Source organism: Rhineura floridana, chromosome 8, assembly GCF_030035675.1.
Source record: "Rhineura floridana isolate rRhiFlo1 chromosome 8, rRhiFlo1.hap2, whole genome shotgun sequence".
NCBI lineage: Eukaryota > Metazoa > Chordata > Lepidosauria > Squamata > Rhineuridae > Rhineura > Rhineura floridana.
The window spans coordinates 80,795,998-80,811,711 of NC_084487.1; the positions used below are offsets into that span (position 1 = coordinate 80,795,998).

Below are 15,714 nucleotides of genomic sequence, written 5' to 3' on the forward strand. Positions count from 1 at the left end.
GAAACTAACGCCACTCTATTAATCGACTTCAATTGGATTAGGATCAGTGAGCAGAATGAGCAAAGCCGTACTGAACTTAAAATGGCAATAAACTCATAGGGCCCAAATGTATTTCAGTGGCTATGCAAAAAGAACTTACCCATGTGGACTAACTTATGCCTAAAGCCTCTTTTAAACCACGTTGCTTGCTTATTTAGCCTCACTTTAAAAAGCTATGATGACACATTTATCAAGAGCTAACATTTAACACAGATAAACTGTAAGACCTCCTGAACACCAAATGATAGTTTCATATACAAATTTGCCACCTTCCAACAAATATAGACATTTGATCCAAACATAATATAAATGGCAACAGACACATGTCTATTGAATTTTATTTTGTTACAGTCTGAAACAATGATGGGAAATCATTCACCCATTTTCCCTTTGATAAATCTGAACAGCTCCTAATATCCAGTCTCCTCTGCTGGTAAGCTTCATTTACAAATATTACACACATCAGTTGTTTTTCATCTCTGCTTTATTTTATTTTCATTAACAACTTAGGCAGAAGTAAAAGGTTTCATGACTGAAGGGAGACTTGTGTCAAATACGTAGGCAGATCTGCACTATAATTTATAAGAGATAAATGTCAGAATCAGTTTACAAAGTGAAAGGAGAAGATTTGAGAAAAATTATTTTTGTATTCAATTACAAAAAGAAACTTTTATGGCAATTTCATAATGTTACAGGGAAAAAAGGTATAAGTAGGGCTGGAAAGTAGTTAAAATGTTCATGAACCTGTACCAAATTCTTAGGTGCCAGCATAAAAATTCTTTATACTAGGCTTGCATAGGGCTATAGAAATATCAGCCTCGTTACCTTGATGACCAGGTCCTTGGGATTTTTCTATTCCCATTTATAATCCTTTATTTGGTCTAGATCCAACATATGTTCAGAAATACCTTTGCTCACTTGAATCCCACTATTCTTTGGTATCCTTAGGGATGGCCTTTCTCCCGGTGTTTGGATGTAGCACTAAGCCATGCTTTAGTAATACATGAACAAACCTAACATCCTCCTGGGCTTGCATGCTTCACCCTCTGCTCTCATTCTTTTGTGTGGCTGAGAGAAGGAAGCTTTCACTTCTGCTTTCAGTTAATTACAGCTTCCCATGCTGTCTGAACCAGGGGTCATGGTCATTATGGATAGTGGTGCTGACTGTGAGAACAGCTTGGGGTTCAGTGGATCCCGGCCCAGCTCAGCCCGACTCCTCCCTCAGAACACCCCATTTGGGGGCTTTCTCCTGGGCTCTACTAGAGCAAATACCATCAGTGGACCTTCTGCCTGCCTGCGTGTTTGCTACCTGGTTGCCTGAGCTGGCAGAATCAAGCAGAGGGACATCTCTGCTCAGTCCAACCCCCCCCCCCCATCTAGCATGGGGGTGGTGGATTTCAGCCTAAACCATACTTAGAACAGACCCACTGAAATTGAAGGGACTTCACACTTAGTCATCTTTAGAGCAGTTCCTTTGAAAGCAATAGGACCTAAGTTAGTCCCTTTGGTTTCAATAGGTGTGCTCTAAGCATGACTAAGTCTGGATCCAACTCCAAGTATGAAAAGATAGTTGATACATTTAAAAATGTAAGTACATGAATAAACAAACAGCCCTCTCATGTTTTATCTGAGAAAAACAGTTAGCTACTTTTTTCTTACAGATACAGAATACATTTCCCTTATTCACCATGTTTTTCTCCCTGCCATCCAAAGCTGCTTTGGTTGTCAAATTACAGCTTTGCAAAACTGGGAAAGCAGAGCTGCTGCTTCTTGATGTTGATGCCAGAAGTGAGGTCCAAACTAGACACAGGGGTGTGGTTTTTAACACACTGAATGGATCATCTCCTGTTGGCCATACAGTGGAATGCTGGCTCCATCACAACAGTGAACGATATCTTTCTTCTGCTGCCATCTCCTACATGCTTCTTCTTTGTTAAACTTATTTTTATTTTCTCTTCCAAAATAGGACAGCTTCAGCTTAATACAGAACAGGCACAACCCCACACTTCATTGCTGTATTTACTGATTATTTAAAGCTATGAAAGGGGGCTTATGACTAACCAAAGTCCTCACTGATTTCAATGGGACTTGAAACTCTAACCATGTCTACTCAGAAATAAGTTCCACTGAATTCAGTGGGGCTCACTCCCGGGTAAGTGGTGCTAGGATTGCAGCCGCAGCTATGTCTAACTTTTGCTGGATTGTGCCCCTCAACTACTATCCTAGTAGTATGCTAAAGTATTGCCTTTCCCATCAGAAAAAGGCACTATCTTCGTGTTTCCAGATAATCTGTTAAAAAGATTATTTCATCCTCTCAATTCATCCCTTTTTTCTGATTCACATTTATTTGGAAAAGCGACAAATCTCTGCCCTTTAAAGCCCCAGACAAAAAACAAGATCCGGGAAGATCCCAAGCCTATCAAAACACCCATCACAGTCAGTTTTCTTTGCAGATGTTCCAGTGAAATCTCTATCACTATTTGAAAACAGGGAGTGGCCTGGGTGTGGGTGCAGGGAAGAGACAATGAAGAGGTCCCTGGACACAGGACTTTTTTTCCAGCCGCAAGGCATCATCATCAGACAGCAAATCCTGGAAGTCAAATCAAGGGTAATGGTTTGGAAATGAGCTGGAAAGAATTGGAAGTAAAACTTTCCAAGTTAAGTTGTGCTGGGGGACTGTCAAAGCTGTTGATACACTTCAAAAAGTGAGGGGAATCAAAGGTGAAAAAAAGGCAGCCAATGAAAAGGATGAAAAAAACCCTCTGGCACAGCTCTTTATCTCCTGTCCAGGAGACACCTTTAAGAAATTCATCTGTCTCTGATGCTGTTCTCTGCTTTTGATTGAAATAAGTTTAGATATACGCTTACTCTGTGTGTAAAAGTGTATATTCCTAATCCTGCCCCCTTTTTTTCTAGGCTACGTACACACCAAACATTTAAAGCACATTATTTTCCCCCAAAGAATCCTGGGAACAGTAGTTTACCCCTCACAGAGCTACAATTCCCAGCACCCTTAACGAACCATAGTCCCCAAGATTCTTGGGCGGGGGAAATAATACGTTTTAAATTTATGGTGCCTAGGCAGCCCGTTTCTCTCTTTTTCTCTCTTCCACCCCCAACCTCCTTACTCACCAATCTCCCCATCCTCTTCCTCCCCTTCTTCATCTTCGTCCTCCTCCAGCTCCAGCAACACATCCTGGTTCTCCGCATTCATCTCGCCAGATGTCTGTGGCGGCGGCTGCCGTTGCTCCAGCTTCCTTTCGTCTTTCTTGCTCGCAATTGAAAAGCAGAGCCCCCCCCCCGCAGATAATATAAGACACAAAAGAAGGAGGGAGGTCTTGAAGGCTGAAAGGCCACCACGAGCCTGCCGGGAAAGTGAAGCGCCGGGGCTAATGAAACGAAAGCCCAACTCTGAGCGAGGCGAGGCGGCTTCTGCTGCAGAAGAGAGCTAGGCTGAAGCCTCCGCCCTCTTGACAGGCTGCCCTGAAAAGGCGAAAGAGGCGGGAAAGCGAGAGGGGAGTTTCCCCCGGTTGCCATAGAGACAGGGCTCTTGTGGTGACTGAGACCGGGCTTCCCCACCCCATCCCTCCCCTTCCTTCAGGGCGTGTTGTGCCCGGCATGTTGCCTCAGCCGGGGTGCTCGTCGAAGCAAACTAGCCAGCGCCCACTCTTGCACATCAAATGCATGGTTCTCGTTTTCTGTTTTGGACTTCAGGATGGGCAATCAGCGAGTATGTTCATAATACAGTACCCTTCGACCTTTCACTAATGAAAAAATAAGGAGGACACGCTTGGGACATCTCAGTTCTTCTGCCCAGGATCCCTGTTCGTGCTCCTTCCGTCCCCTCTTTTACATATTGATGAACTTATGCTGCATTCATTTGCTCTGAAAGAAATATATGGGGAACCACAAGCACATAACTGTCTTTAAAAAAACCCGTTACTGCAGCCTGCAAAAGTTGATGATGACTCTAGAATAGATGGTGCGGATTCTTTACTGCTGCTGAGTTGTATTCAAAAGGCTTTGGATTTTAGGCTGTTTTTACTCTGTCTGTGTGTGTGTGTGTGTGTGTGTGTGTGCGTGTGCGTGTGTGCGCGCGCCTTATTCCATTTTATATTCTGTGTTGTGAGCTGCCCTGTGCTCCTATTCCGGGCAGGTATAAAACCAATGTAGTTAATAAGTATATAAATAAAATAGCATGCTGTGCATGCCATCACATGGTGCCTGTTTTAAAATGCATGGACATTGCTAGAGGCCAGATGTGTTCACTCCCCACTCTAGACTCCATATTCTAGAGACTGTGGGATCAAGCAGCCGAACCCTAAGGAACAACAACAAGCAAACAGTAGCAAAAGCTAAATAACAAGGCATCAGCAAAGACAAAAGTAGGGGCAGTGATTGACGCGGACAAAACAGGGACAATTGAAGGGTATCTGAGCAAATACTATAGTGTGGTTATGAGCAAGTCTAACACCATTCAAGGTTTGTGTATGTGTGTCTCAAAGATCTTCTGCCAAAGATCTTTTGAAACATATACATCATTATTGCTAAGCATTTTGAGGACAAAATAACTTCCATCTGCCAGGATTTGGACTCCATTGTTGATGCTGATGATCCAGGTGAGATGTCCGGAGTGCTTCCTTGTCTGATGTCCTTGGATGAATTTCAGCTGCTGCAGCCTGAGGACATGGATGAGATACTTAGTTGGGTTCGTGCAGCCTCTGGTGTCTTGGACCTTTGTCCTTCATTGCTGATAAAATCTGGCAGGGAGGGGACAGCTGGATGGGCCTGGTAGATAATCCTTCTTTCCAAAGAGTAGTCCCAGGCTGCCTGAAGGAGACAGTAGTAAAACCACTCCCGAAGAAGCTTTCCCTGGACCTGGAAGATCCTAATAATTTTAAACTAGTTGCAAATGTCCCCTTTCAGCGCAAGGTTCTTGACAGCATGGTTGCCAACTAGATCCAGATACTTTTGGAGGAGACAAGTTTTATAGATCCATTTCAACTGAGACTCAAACCTGGTTTTGGTACAGAAATTGCCTTGGTCACCCTGTATGATTGCCTGTGTCAGCAGAAAGTCAGGGGCAGTGTCATTCTGCTGATTCTCCTTGATCCTTCAGTGGCTTTTGATCGCATCAATCCTTTTGGGGCAATTGTCTGAGTTGGGTGTTGGGGCACTGCCTTGTGGGTTCCATTCTTACTTGGATGGCCAGGTCTAGAAGGTGGTTCTTGACATTGCTCAGCTCCATGGGTTCTCCAGTATGGGGTCCTTCTTGTTATTTAACATCTGCATGAAACTGCTGAGTGGCGTCATATGGAATTTTGGAGTGTGTTGTCATCAGTATGCTGATGACACGTAACTCTATTTCCCCTTTTCATCTTCTGCCAGTGAGGCAGTGGATGTGCTGAATCAGTTCTTGGTTGCGAGAATGAACTAGAAGAGGACCCATAAACTGAAGACAAGACTGAGATGCTGTTGGTGAGTCGTTCCTCTGATTGGCTGAGTGGTGTGTGGCCTACTCTAGATGGGGTCACACTTCCTCTGAAGGAGTGGGTTCATAGTTTGGGGGTTCTCCTGGATCCATTGCTTGAGGCACAAGTAACCTCAGTGGCACCGAGTGCCTTCCATCGGCTTAGTGGTCAAACCGTGACCCTATTGAGACAGGGATAACCTGGATACAGTAATCTATTCTCTGCAACCTCAAGGCTGGATTATTGCAATGTGCATTACATGGGACTGTCTTTGAAAATGGTTTGCAAGCTTCAATTAGTGGAGAATGTGGCTGCCCATCTATTGATGGGTTTGAGGCAAACAGATAATGTAACACAATTTTGTTTTAATTACACTAGCTGCCTGTACACTCCTGAATCCAATTCAAAGTGCTGGTTTAGACCTAAAAAGCTCTTTACGGCTCAAGATCCCAATATCTTCTGGAACACCTCTTCCAATATTAACCTACCTAGCCCTTAGATCTTCTTCTGAGGCCCTTCTCCACTTCTCTCCTCTGAGAGAGGCTTGGAGGGTGGTGACAAGAGAGAGGGACTTTTCAGTTGTGGCTCCCCATCTGTGGAATACGCTCCCCAGTGAAGTCTGCCTGGCACCTTCATTGACATCTTTTTGGCACCAGGTAAAGATTTTTCTTTTTTCAGACGTTTGATAGACGAAGATGATGTTTATTGTATTAGTATGCTGCCAAAGTGTTCTGGGGCTGTATGAGGGTGGTTGTTTATTATTTTGTTTTATGGTATGATATATTTACCATAAAACATTTTATCAATGTTGTAAGTCATTTGGAGACCTTTGGGTAACAAGCAATTAATAAATCTAATAAATCCTCATCCTCATAACTTTCCCTTATTATCTTCACAACAAATCTGTAAGGTAGCAGGAAAAACAGAAAGAAAATGTCTGGGCCAAGATCACCTGAGTTTCATGGCTAAGGATTTTAATCTGCATCCCCACTGTCCAAGTCCAGTGTTCTAACTGTTGTCCTTTGGAAAGATATAACATTGTTGTTGTTTAACTTCCTCTCAGAAGGAGCCCAGGGAGGTAAACAAAGAACAAAACGCTACAAATATGTTAAAACAACTCAAAAACAAAACATATTAAAACAATTTTTAAAAACAAACATCTTAAAAGTGTCTTTTAAACAATCTTTTAAAATGTCTTAAAAGCGATTCCAAAACAGACGCAAACTGGGATAAGGTCCCTACTTAAAAGGCTTGTTGTAAGAGGAAGTTCTTCAGTAGGCACTGAAAAGATAACAGAGATGGTGCCTGTCTAATATTTAAGGGAAGGGAATTCCAAAGGGTAGGTGCCACTACACTAAAGGTCCACTTCCTAAGTTGTGTGGAATGGATCTCCTGATAAGATGGTATCTGCAGTAGGCCCTCACCTGCAGAGTGCAGTGATCACCTGGGTATATAAGGCATAGGATGGCATTTTTGGTATATATAAATATATAAAACACTTTGTTCATGCTAGCAGAGTTACTGTATGCTTTAGATCATCATCATCAGTCCTGCTGGAAAGGGGTCAGAAAGGGGCAACCAAAATGATAAATAAAAAGGCTGAGGCAACTTTCCTATGAACAAAGGTTACACATTTGGGTCTTTTTATTTTAAAAAAAGGCAAGTATGAAGGGACCTGATAGAGACATAAAAGATTATGCATGGTATGGAGAAATTGGATAGATATAAGTTTTTCTCCCTCTCTTCTAATACTAGAATCCAGGGCCTTCAATGAAGCTGATTGTTGGATAAAATAAAGTACTTCCTTTATTTTACATAGTTAAAGTATGGAATTTGCTCCCACAAGATGCAGCAATGGACACAAACTTGAATAGTTTTAAATAAGGATTAGACAAATTCATGGAGGATAGGGCTATCTATGACTACTAGGCAGTATACCGGTGAGAGGCAGTATACCTCTGTATAGCAGTTGATGGAATCACAAGTGGAGAGAGTGCTCATGTACTCAAGTTGTGTTTGCAGGCTTTCCATAGGCATCTGGTTGCCCCCTTTGGGAACAGGATGCTGGACTACATGGGCCTTTTTATCTCATCCAGGAGAGCTCTTCTTATGTTCTTATATCTTTTTCACACACCTGATGTCAGGGGAACTTTCTATATTACAAACATTTTAAAGTAGGGCACAGTGCAGGAAAATCAAAAGAGCAATTCTTTCAATTTGCCAACTTGTTCATTCTTTTTCAGTGGATAAAGCATATTTTCAAGAGACTGATAAAAACACATTCCTGGACTACATTTCCTAGTGCCAGAATTCATTTCCCAGTATTTGCATTGCCTTTTAATGACAGGCAGTGCTGTGAAGTATTAGAGGAAATTAAAATGGCTGTGTATAGAAAAAGCGGTGTGAAGCAACCGTAACCCAATTTAACATTGTTTCCAGTTGTGTTTAATCCTCCGAGGACTTGTTAATTTTCATGTTTCCATGCAAGTTCCAGATCAACATGACCACAGTCTCTTTTGCCCTCTGCTGAACTGAACTGGTAACAACAATTGACAATTAAATATGCTGTTCATTTTTAGGGAGTTATGGAGATTGCTGAACCAACACATACTGGAAAGTGTGCACTACAGGATTCATGCTTTTATCATGGAGTGAGAAAAGTACCTCCCATAGTTCCAGTTTTATGCTAATATAGCCACAGGACCAGCCATATGTGTGAGTGTGTGGGGTGTGTGTGTGTGTGTTGAAGGACAAGATCCCACCTATCTCCAACTGTACATACAGTAGCCACCTGAACTGGCAACTGAATCTTAGTTCAGCACTGGTGGCAGGACAGCAACCTTTATGACACGTAAGGTTAGCTAGGACTGAAAAGCACACATAACTCTGTCCTCCAGTACCTGTATCCAGGAGGCACTCACTGCCTCCCAGCATCTTAAGTCTGAGGCAGCTGTCTCATTGTGCCTAACAGCAGGGTTGGCCCCAAACTCAACAGGGAGCCACATCCACTTAATATGATGATCTTTCGAGTAAATGTATCATTTTCCTTTTAGGACTCATAAATGATACATTTAAAAATATATATGGACGTGCTCTTGCCCTCCTCTTGCACAACACACACTTTTTTCCCTTGAGTTTCCATCACTAGGAAATTGTCTTGGAAATGCCTCCATCACTTTTCACATTTTTCTTAGTGCCTTAGGAAGTGCTAAAATCCAACCCAGAAGTGGTGCCAGGACTGAAGGCATAAAACTGTGAGACCTGAGGTCTCAAGATTGGGTTTTGACTTGCTGTACCAGTGGGCTGCTAATCCAAGGAGGAAACTACAAGCACATCAAAACTGGACATTTATAAAGAAACCCTGGCACAAGGAATTAGGTGATACCGGAGGGCCTATCCCATGCCACTGACTGATATAAAATCCATAGATTTTCTTTCCTTCAGCCTAGACCACCTATTGGTGATGAATGCCTCTTAGCTGTCCAGAGGTTCATACACACATGAACTTGTACAGTGATGTATGCATTTTCTAAGTTGTTTTTTAAATAGAAAATACAATGACAGTGCACAGCAGCAAGGCCACTGGCAGAGGATTCTATTTATGTTTCTTATGTTTTGATACTGCATACAGAACAGCATGTTGCTATTACAGAAAGATCACTATTGTCTGGACTATAGAATATAGATTAATGGTCATTCTAAAATGGGCAACCTACATTTGGGAGATTCTTTAAGTCAGGGATGGGGAACCTCAGTCCTGGGGGCCAAATGTGGCCCTCCAGGCCTCTATCTGGCCCTCAGAATTTTCTACTGGCCACACCGGCTCTTTTCAGGTCACATCCCCTCACTGGCCCTGCTTCACACCCAATTTTTTTGCCTAGATGAAATGTGTCCTTGAACTTTTGCTTGGAAGATGGCGGTGGAATGAGTGGCAGAGTGAGCAGGTTCCTGCAGGGTTCCTGCAAGGTTGCAAAAAGACAGCGGAGAGAGAACAGCGGGCAAGCTGCTGGTGCTTTATTTTGAATACCTTCACCACTCAGGACCTGTGCAGAGCAGAGTACAGAGCAGAGTTACTGGCAGAGGTGCAGTTGTGCCACCTTTATTTCTGAAAAGTTCCAGAGCTATCAAACACCGCCCACTCATCTCCACTGCCATGTCTTCCTTGCCTCCACCCTCCCTTGAGAGCTTTTTGTTGTCCATTTTGGTGGAGGGGCAGCTGTGTCACCTTCACCTTTGAAAGCCCCAGAGCCACCAAGCACCACCTGCCCATCTTCACCACCGTGTCTGTTTTTGCCACCGCCCTTCCTGCTGGGCCTCTAGTTGTCCAACCTGGCCATGATGGCGGACCTGTACCAACTCTCCAAAGATATGAGCTCCAGCGCCGGGGCCTCCCCTGCGGGGAAATCCATCTATGCTGAGGAGGCCTCCAACCCTTTCCTCTCCTTTCCTCTCAGAGCCCGTCATTTCCATCTCTCCCGTGGGCAGACCCACCCACACCAAGCAGGCTTCTACTTTTTTCCTCTCCTTGCTTTCCAAGCCCGTCCTTTCCACTTTTGCAACGACCTACAAGAGCCAGAACGTCAACCGCTTCATTCCCATGATCAAGTTGAAGTCCTGCTTACCATGGACACCGTCTATGTTGGCAAAAAGCTGGACTGCTCCTGCTCCTTTTCCTGTCTTAAGACTGGCAGAGGCAGTACCAGCAGGACACCCCAGTGGTATCATGTTTTGATGTCAACATATGGATGTAAGAACTAGTAGACATTGTCTAATTGTCAGGAAGTTATTAGGAAAGTGTGATTTGTTATTGTATTTTCATTGAAAGTTGTTATTGTTGCTTTTTAATAATGTTATTACCTTGTTATTTAATTTTTGTAAATTGTACTGTTTTTATTGATATGTATTTCTATATTTGTGTTTATTTTTTGTAAGCTGCCTTGAGGGCCTTTTGGCAAAAAGGTGGGACAGAAATAAACCATAAACTACAAAAACTTAAAGTAAACTAAAACTTTTCTGGATGGAGGATAAAGACAGTGTGTAGAAATTAAACTACTGTACAAAGGTAAAATTCACATCTGTTGCTCCATCCACTTTTGCCTCTGGCCCAGCCTACCACTAGCATGTAGCCCTTGGAAAGTGACATGTTGCAGGTTGGGACCAAAAATGTGTCCTAGATCTGCAAAGCTGAAGGCTACTGTTCCAGTCAATGTAGCTTTTTTCCCAGAACTTGGAAGTAATTCGTTACTTGTAATTCATTACCTTTTTGAGGAACGAGTGGGTAATTCCTTTACATTTTGATTGTAATAGAACTAGGAGCAATTTTATTACTTTTGTGGAGTAATTGTAATGCTTCCAGCATTACTTTTGGGCATTACTTCGGGGCGGCAGCAGGGGAAGTCTTCTACTCCTCAGATTTGTGGATGAAAACCATGTGCCTCAAACTGGGCTTCTATGCAGCAACGCACTTCCCTCATGCTCTGTGGGTGGGTAGGAGGCAACGAGGGAGGAGGTGGAGAGTGAGATGGGGTGGAGTGCAGAAAACAATGGTTTAAAAAAATGGATGGTGGTGGTGAAGAATGGAGTGGAGGGAAAAAGGAGCCAGAGGGCAAGAACATGGATAAAGGAGGAGAAGGAGGCAGCAGCAGAATGGAGATAAAGAACTGTGGAGGTGAAAGATGACAATGTGTGTGTGAATACTGTGTTTGAACTTGGCACACAAAATGGCCTCCACCATCCTCTCTGGCTACTGTGCTGAATTTGCAGTATTTTAGCTTTTTTGCATCTCAGGGGAAAATTTTGCTTGGGTGAGTGTCCCTTAGTTGGTGGCAGGGCAAGGTGTGGAGGTGGTTAAGTGACAGAGATTATGCTTGCTGGCTGAGTGGGGTGGGGGTTGCACTTGGTTTGATGTGCAAAGATCTGTGTAGTGGCCTCTGCCTCCCTCCCCACCTCTCTTACCAGTGGAGAGGCCACCGTTGCTATCTTATGGATAAAAAGAATTATTCTATTACCTCTGTATGTGTGTGTTTATTTTTAATGTTGTTTTAGGCTACTTAGATGTACAGCAGCCAAGGCCAGCACCTTGTAGGCATTTTTTTAAAGTAACCAAAATGTAATTGCAGTAATTACTTTTGAGAAAAAGTAATCAGTTACTTTCAGAGCAATTGTAGTTGTAACGGTAATTACTACTTTTTGGGCCATGTAATTGTAACTGTAATTTATTACTTTTTAAAAGTAATCTTCCAAGCTCTGTTTTTCCCCCACCAACTTACAGACACAGGAAATGTAAAAATAGATTTTGGAGTCAATTATGGAAATGGGCAATTCTGATGGTGCTCCCTGGAACTTTGTAACCAACTTATAGACTACTGTGGAAAGGTGCAATATAAATATAATGAATCAATAAAATCAATAAATCATCCTGCCTGGATGTAGAGGTAGGGTATTTTGACCTGAATATTTTAACTGTTGGAAGGTTCCTACTGTCCTTTTCCACCCAAGTGTAAATGTGTTTTCTCTGCCTTATATTTAACTTTTGTTACAAATCTTTCTTTTGACTATTAGCCAGTGAATCCCCTAGATAACCCAAGGGCTGGTTTCCATGGGCACTTTTATTTTATTTATTTTATTTATTTATTATTTAATTTGTATCCCGCCCTTCCTCCCAGCGGGAGCCCAGGGTGGCAAACAAAGCACTAAAAACACTTTAAAACATCATAAAAACAGATCTTAAAATACGTTAAAACAAAACAGTGTTAAAAACATTTTTTTTAAAAAAAATAACTTTAAAAAAGGGTTAAAAACATTATTAAAAAACATATTAAGCAATTCTAACACAGATGCAGACTGGGATAGGTCTCAACCTAAAAGGCTTGTTGAAAGAGGAAGGTCTTCAAAAGGCGCCGAAAAGATAGCAGAGATGGCACCTGCCTAATATTCAAAGGGAGGGAATTCCACAGGGTAGGTGCTGACACACTAAAGGTCCGTTTCCTATATTGTGCAGAACGAACCTCCTGATAAGATGGTATCTGCAGGAGGCCCTCACCTGCAGAGTGCAGTGATTGACTGGGTATATAAGGGGTAAGACGGTTTTTCAGGTATCCTGGTCCAGAGCTGTATAGGGTTTTGTACACCAAAACTAGAACTTTGAACTTGGCCCGGTAGGAAATCGGCAGCCAGTGCAATTCTTTCAGCAGCAGGGTGACATGTTAGTGATACCCTGCCCCATTGAGCAGTTGCACTGCCACATTTTGCACCAGCTGCAACTTCTGGACCAACCTCAAGGTCAGCCCCACATAGAGCGCATTACAGCAATCCAGCCTGGAAGTTACCAGTGCATGTACAACAGCGATCAGGCTATCCCAGTCCAGAAATGGCCGCAGCTGTCTCACCAGCTGAAGCTGGTAAAAGGCACTCCTAGCCACTGAGGTCACCTGGGCCTCTAGTGACAAAGATGGATCCAGGAGCACCCCCAAGCTACAGACCTGCTCTTTCAGAGGGAGTACGACCCCTTCCAAAGCAGGCAACTGACCAACTATCTGAACTCGGGAACCACCAATCTACAGCGCCTCCGTCTTGCTAGGATTCAAACTCAGTTTATTGGCCCTCATCCAGCCCACCACCGAGTCCAGGCAATGGTCCAGCGGCCTCTCCCGATTCAGATGTTACAGAGAAATAGAGCTGGGTATCATCAGCATACTGCTGACACCTTGCCCCAAAGTGAGCATATGCTCCCTTCCTTGCATACCACATCCGTATAGGAAGAGCATGAGGATTTGTCTGAAGGATTATAGTCTAATAGGATAGCTGTTGTCCTTATTTACCCTATGCAACTTTTTGCAAAACTGACAGCACCATTGTCACACAAATACCATGGAACTTCTTGTCCTGAAGTTCTAGTAATGTTTGAACACTGCACAGCTAGATGGGGCCTCTGCCCATAATTCAGTACAAACCATTAAGTCAGAGTGAGCCAAAAGGAATGAAGGAATTTCTGTTCCTTTCCACATTCTGATGATAATGCAACTAGTACAGACAAAGCCTGTGCAAGCAAATGTAACTTGCAATGAGAAGTTATCTTAGGATCCTGCTGAAGGCAATGAGAAATGTGCCAAGATGATGCTTTTAGGTTGGCAATTTCTTCCCTTTCTTAGTGTTGACAGCATGTCAATCCTCTTCTTCCCTCCAGCTGTGGGACCTTCATCCAATGGTGTCTTTGTCCCTTAACTAGAACATCTGAACATTTTTCAGGACTTGCAGTCCATTATTTGACCACATGAGGGCATATTTATACAGTCTTTAACTATGGAAGCATTTTCTCACCATAAATAGAAACTGCTAATGAATCTGGGTGCCTTAACCTTTCCTTTTCAGAAATGCCAGCATGGGCCTTAGAAAATATAGGAGTCATATTAATGTATCCCAGGAACATTTTCTCTGATGTGATTTCCCCCCCCCCCAGACATGCTCCATTGGTTTGCCAGCATTCTTCATAAAAGTCTAATTCCTTCAAATGAAGTAAGTAAAAATTCCTCCCAGGAGGGAATAAACCCAGGTCATGTATGACTTTATTCCCAAATAAAAGAAAAAAGATTACATAAATAGAAAACAACCCCTAATTTTTTCTATAATCATAAAACACATTTATAAAATGCTTGATATTAAATGCATTTTCTTTAGAAGTCTCAATATATTATTTGAAGCATGTCTTAAAGTTTCAATTCATATTTCCCCAATATGTTATGCTGTAATAGCAGATGCCCTCACTAAATACAGTAGTTCATCAGACAGCAAATCATTTTCCATTGAAGCTAGAAAAATTATCCATTTCATGAAAGTACGGTGCTAGGTTAAATGTCCCTGGAAACAATGGCATCTAATCTGGAATCCCTGCCTTTAAAGCCAGGCATTTTGGAGCAGGGCTGTGCTTAGTTGCTATTCAATAATGAAGGCAACACATTTGAGCCCCAACATTTATCATAGATTCCAGGGTTGATCCCCAGTGAACCCTGACTTGGTTTAAGCCTCGGATGGGACATTATCCACTGACAAGTTGGAATGTCAGTGTTTATAGGTCTCCCATGAGACTTCAATGGTAAACCAAGCTTAGTTGCTAATAAAACAGTAATGACATATGCTCTCAGATTCCAGTACTGGAATTATTATTAAAAGCCTTTCTATCTCAGATAAAAAGGCTCCCACTGTGGATTACAATATCAATGATAAGACATTATATAGTGCCATTATCTTACATGGCACTTCACAGGGTAGAAGAATTCAAGTCCCTGCCCTGAGGAGCTTACATTCTAAAAGTTGCTTCAAAGGGGAGTAGAAGGAAGTGGAAAGAGAGGAAAACTGGGGAACAATATGTGGTTGTTTCAGTTGCATGTGCTTAGGCTTGATTACAGGCTGACCTACAGAGTAGGGCATGGGAACTATGGTGGTCTTTGGAAAGATGTGAGAAGAAGAGCCCATCCGTGGGTAGGGGAGGTCTCTTAGATATAAAAAGATATCTTAGATATTAAAAGGGCAATTTGGAAAAATCTGAAAGGGCAGAATGAGGGGGTAGCTTGGTATTGATTTTTAGAGGTATAATTTGTTGCCTGGGACTCTTTGGTAATGAGTATAAGTTCAAAAATTTTCCATATGTGGAATGACTAAATAGTAATGTATGGAAGAATATTCTAAATTCAGGTATCCTCTTTGGATTATGGAAAAAGAATTCTGAATTTAGAGACAACATGTTAAAATTAAAAATAGCATTCCCCCACCCACCCCAGGCATATGCTAAATATATTTCCAGCTGGCTTTGCTGCAAATTATTTCTGACTAAAGAAGCATAGAATCAGGTTGTAAGTATGCTTATCACAGTCATTAGAACCTGAGAGAGGAGGAAATATTCCAAACAAAGAGGCCTAAAGACTGTAGCAAAGTGTATGGCTTATTTTTGAAGAATTGCTAATTTATTCAGAATGATCTTTTTTGGTGATGATGATGATGATGATGATGATAACAACAACAACAACAACTTAGCATTTGTAGAACACTTGTAAGTATTCAAAGCAGTTCACATGTATTATCTAGTTGTAACCCATATAATGCTAGTCTAAAGTTAATCAAAATTATTTCCCATATATTGCAGGTGGAGGGACTGAGGCTGAGAATGTGTGGCTTGCCTAAGGACAGCTAGTAAATTAGTGGCAGAGGA

At 42.3% G+C, this 15,714-nt stretch overlaps 1 protein-coding gene across 1 annotated transcript in view; it reads right to left on the reverse strand.

Moving 5' to 3' along the window:
• ANO6 (anoctamin 6) overlaps positions 1–3,518 on the reverse strand; it is a 102,642-nt gene extending 99,124 nt beyond the window's left edge. The window contains exon 1 of the mRNA XM_061639893.1: positions 3,172–3,518. Coding sequence (XP_061495877.1) covers positions 3,172–3,253 — 82 coding nt within the window. The 5' untranslated portion in view covers positions 3,254–3,518. The remainder of the gene's footprint in view (positions 1–3,171) is intronic.
• Between the last annotated feature and the right edge of the window lie 12,196 nt (positions 3,519–15,714).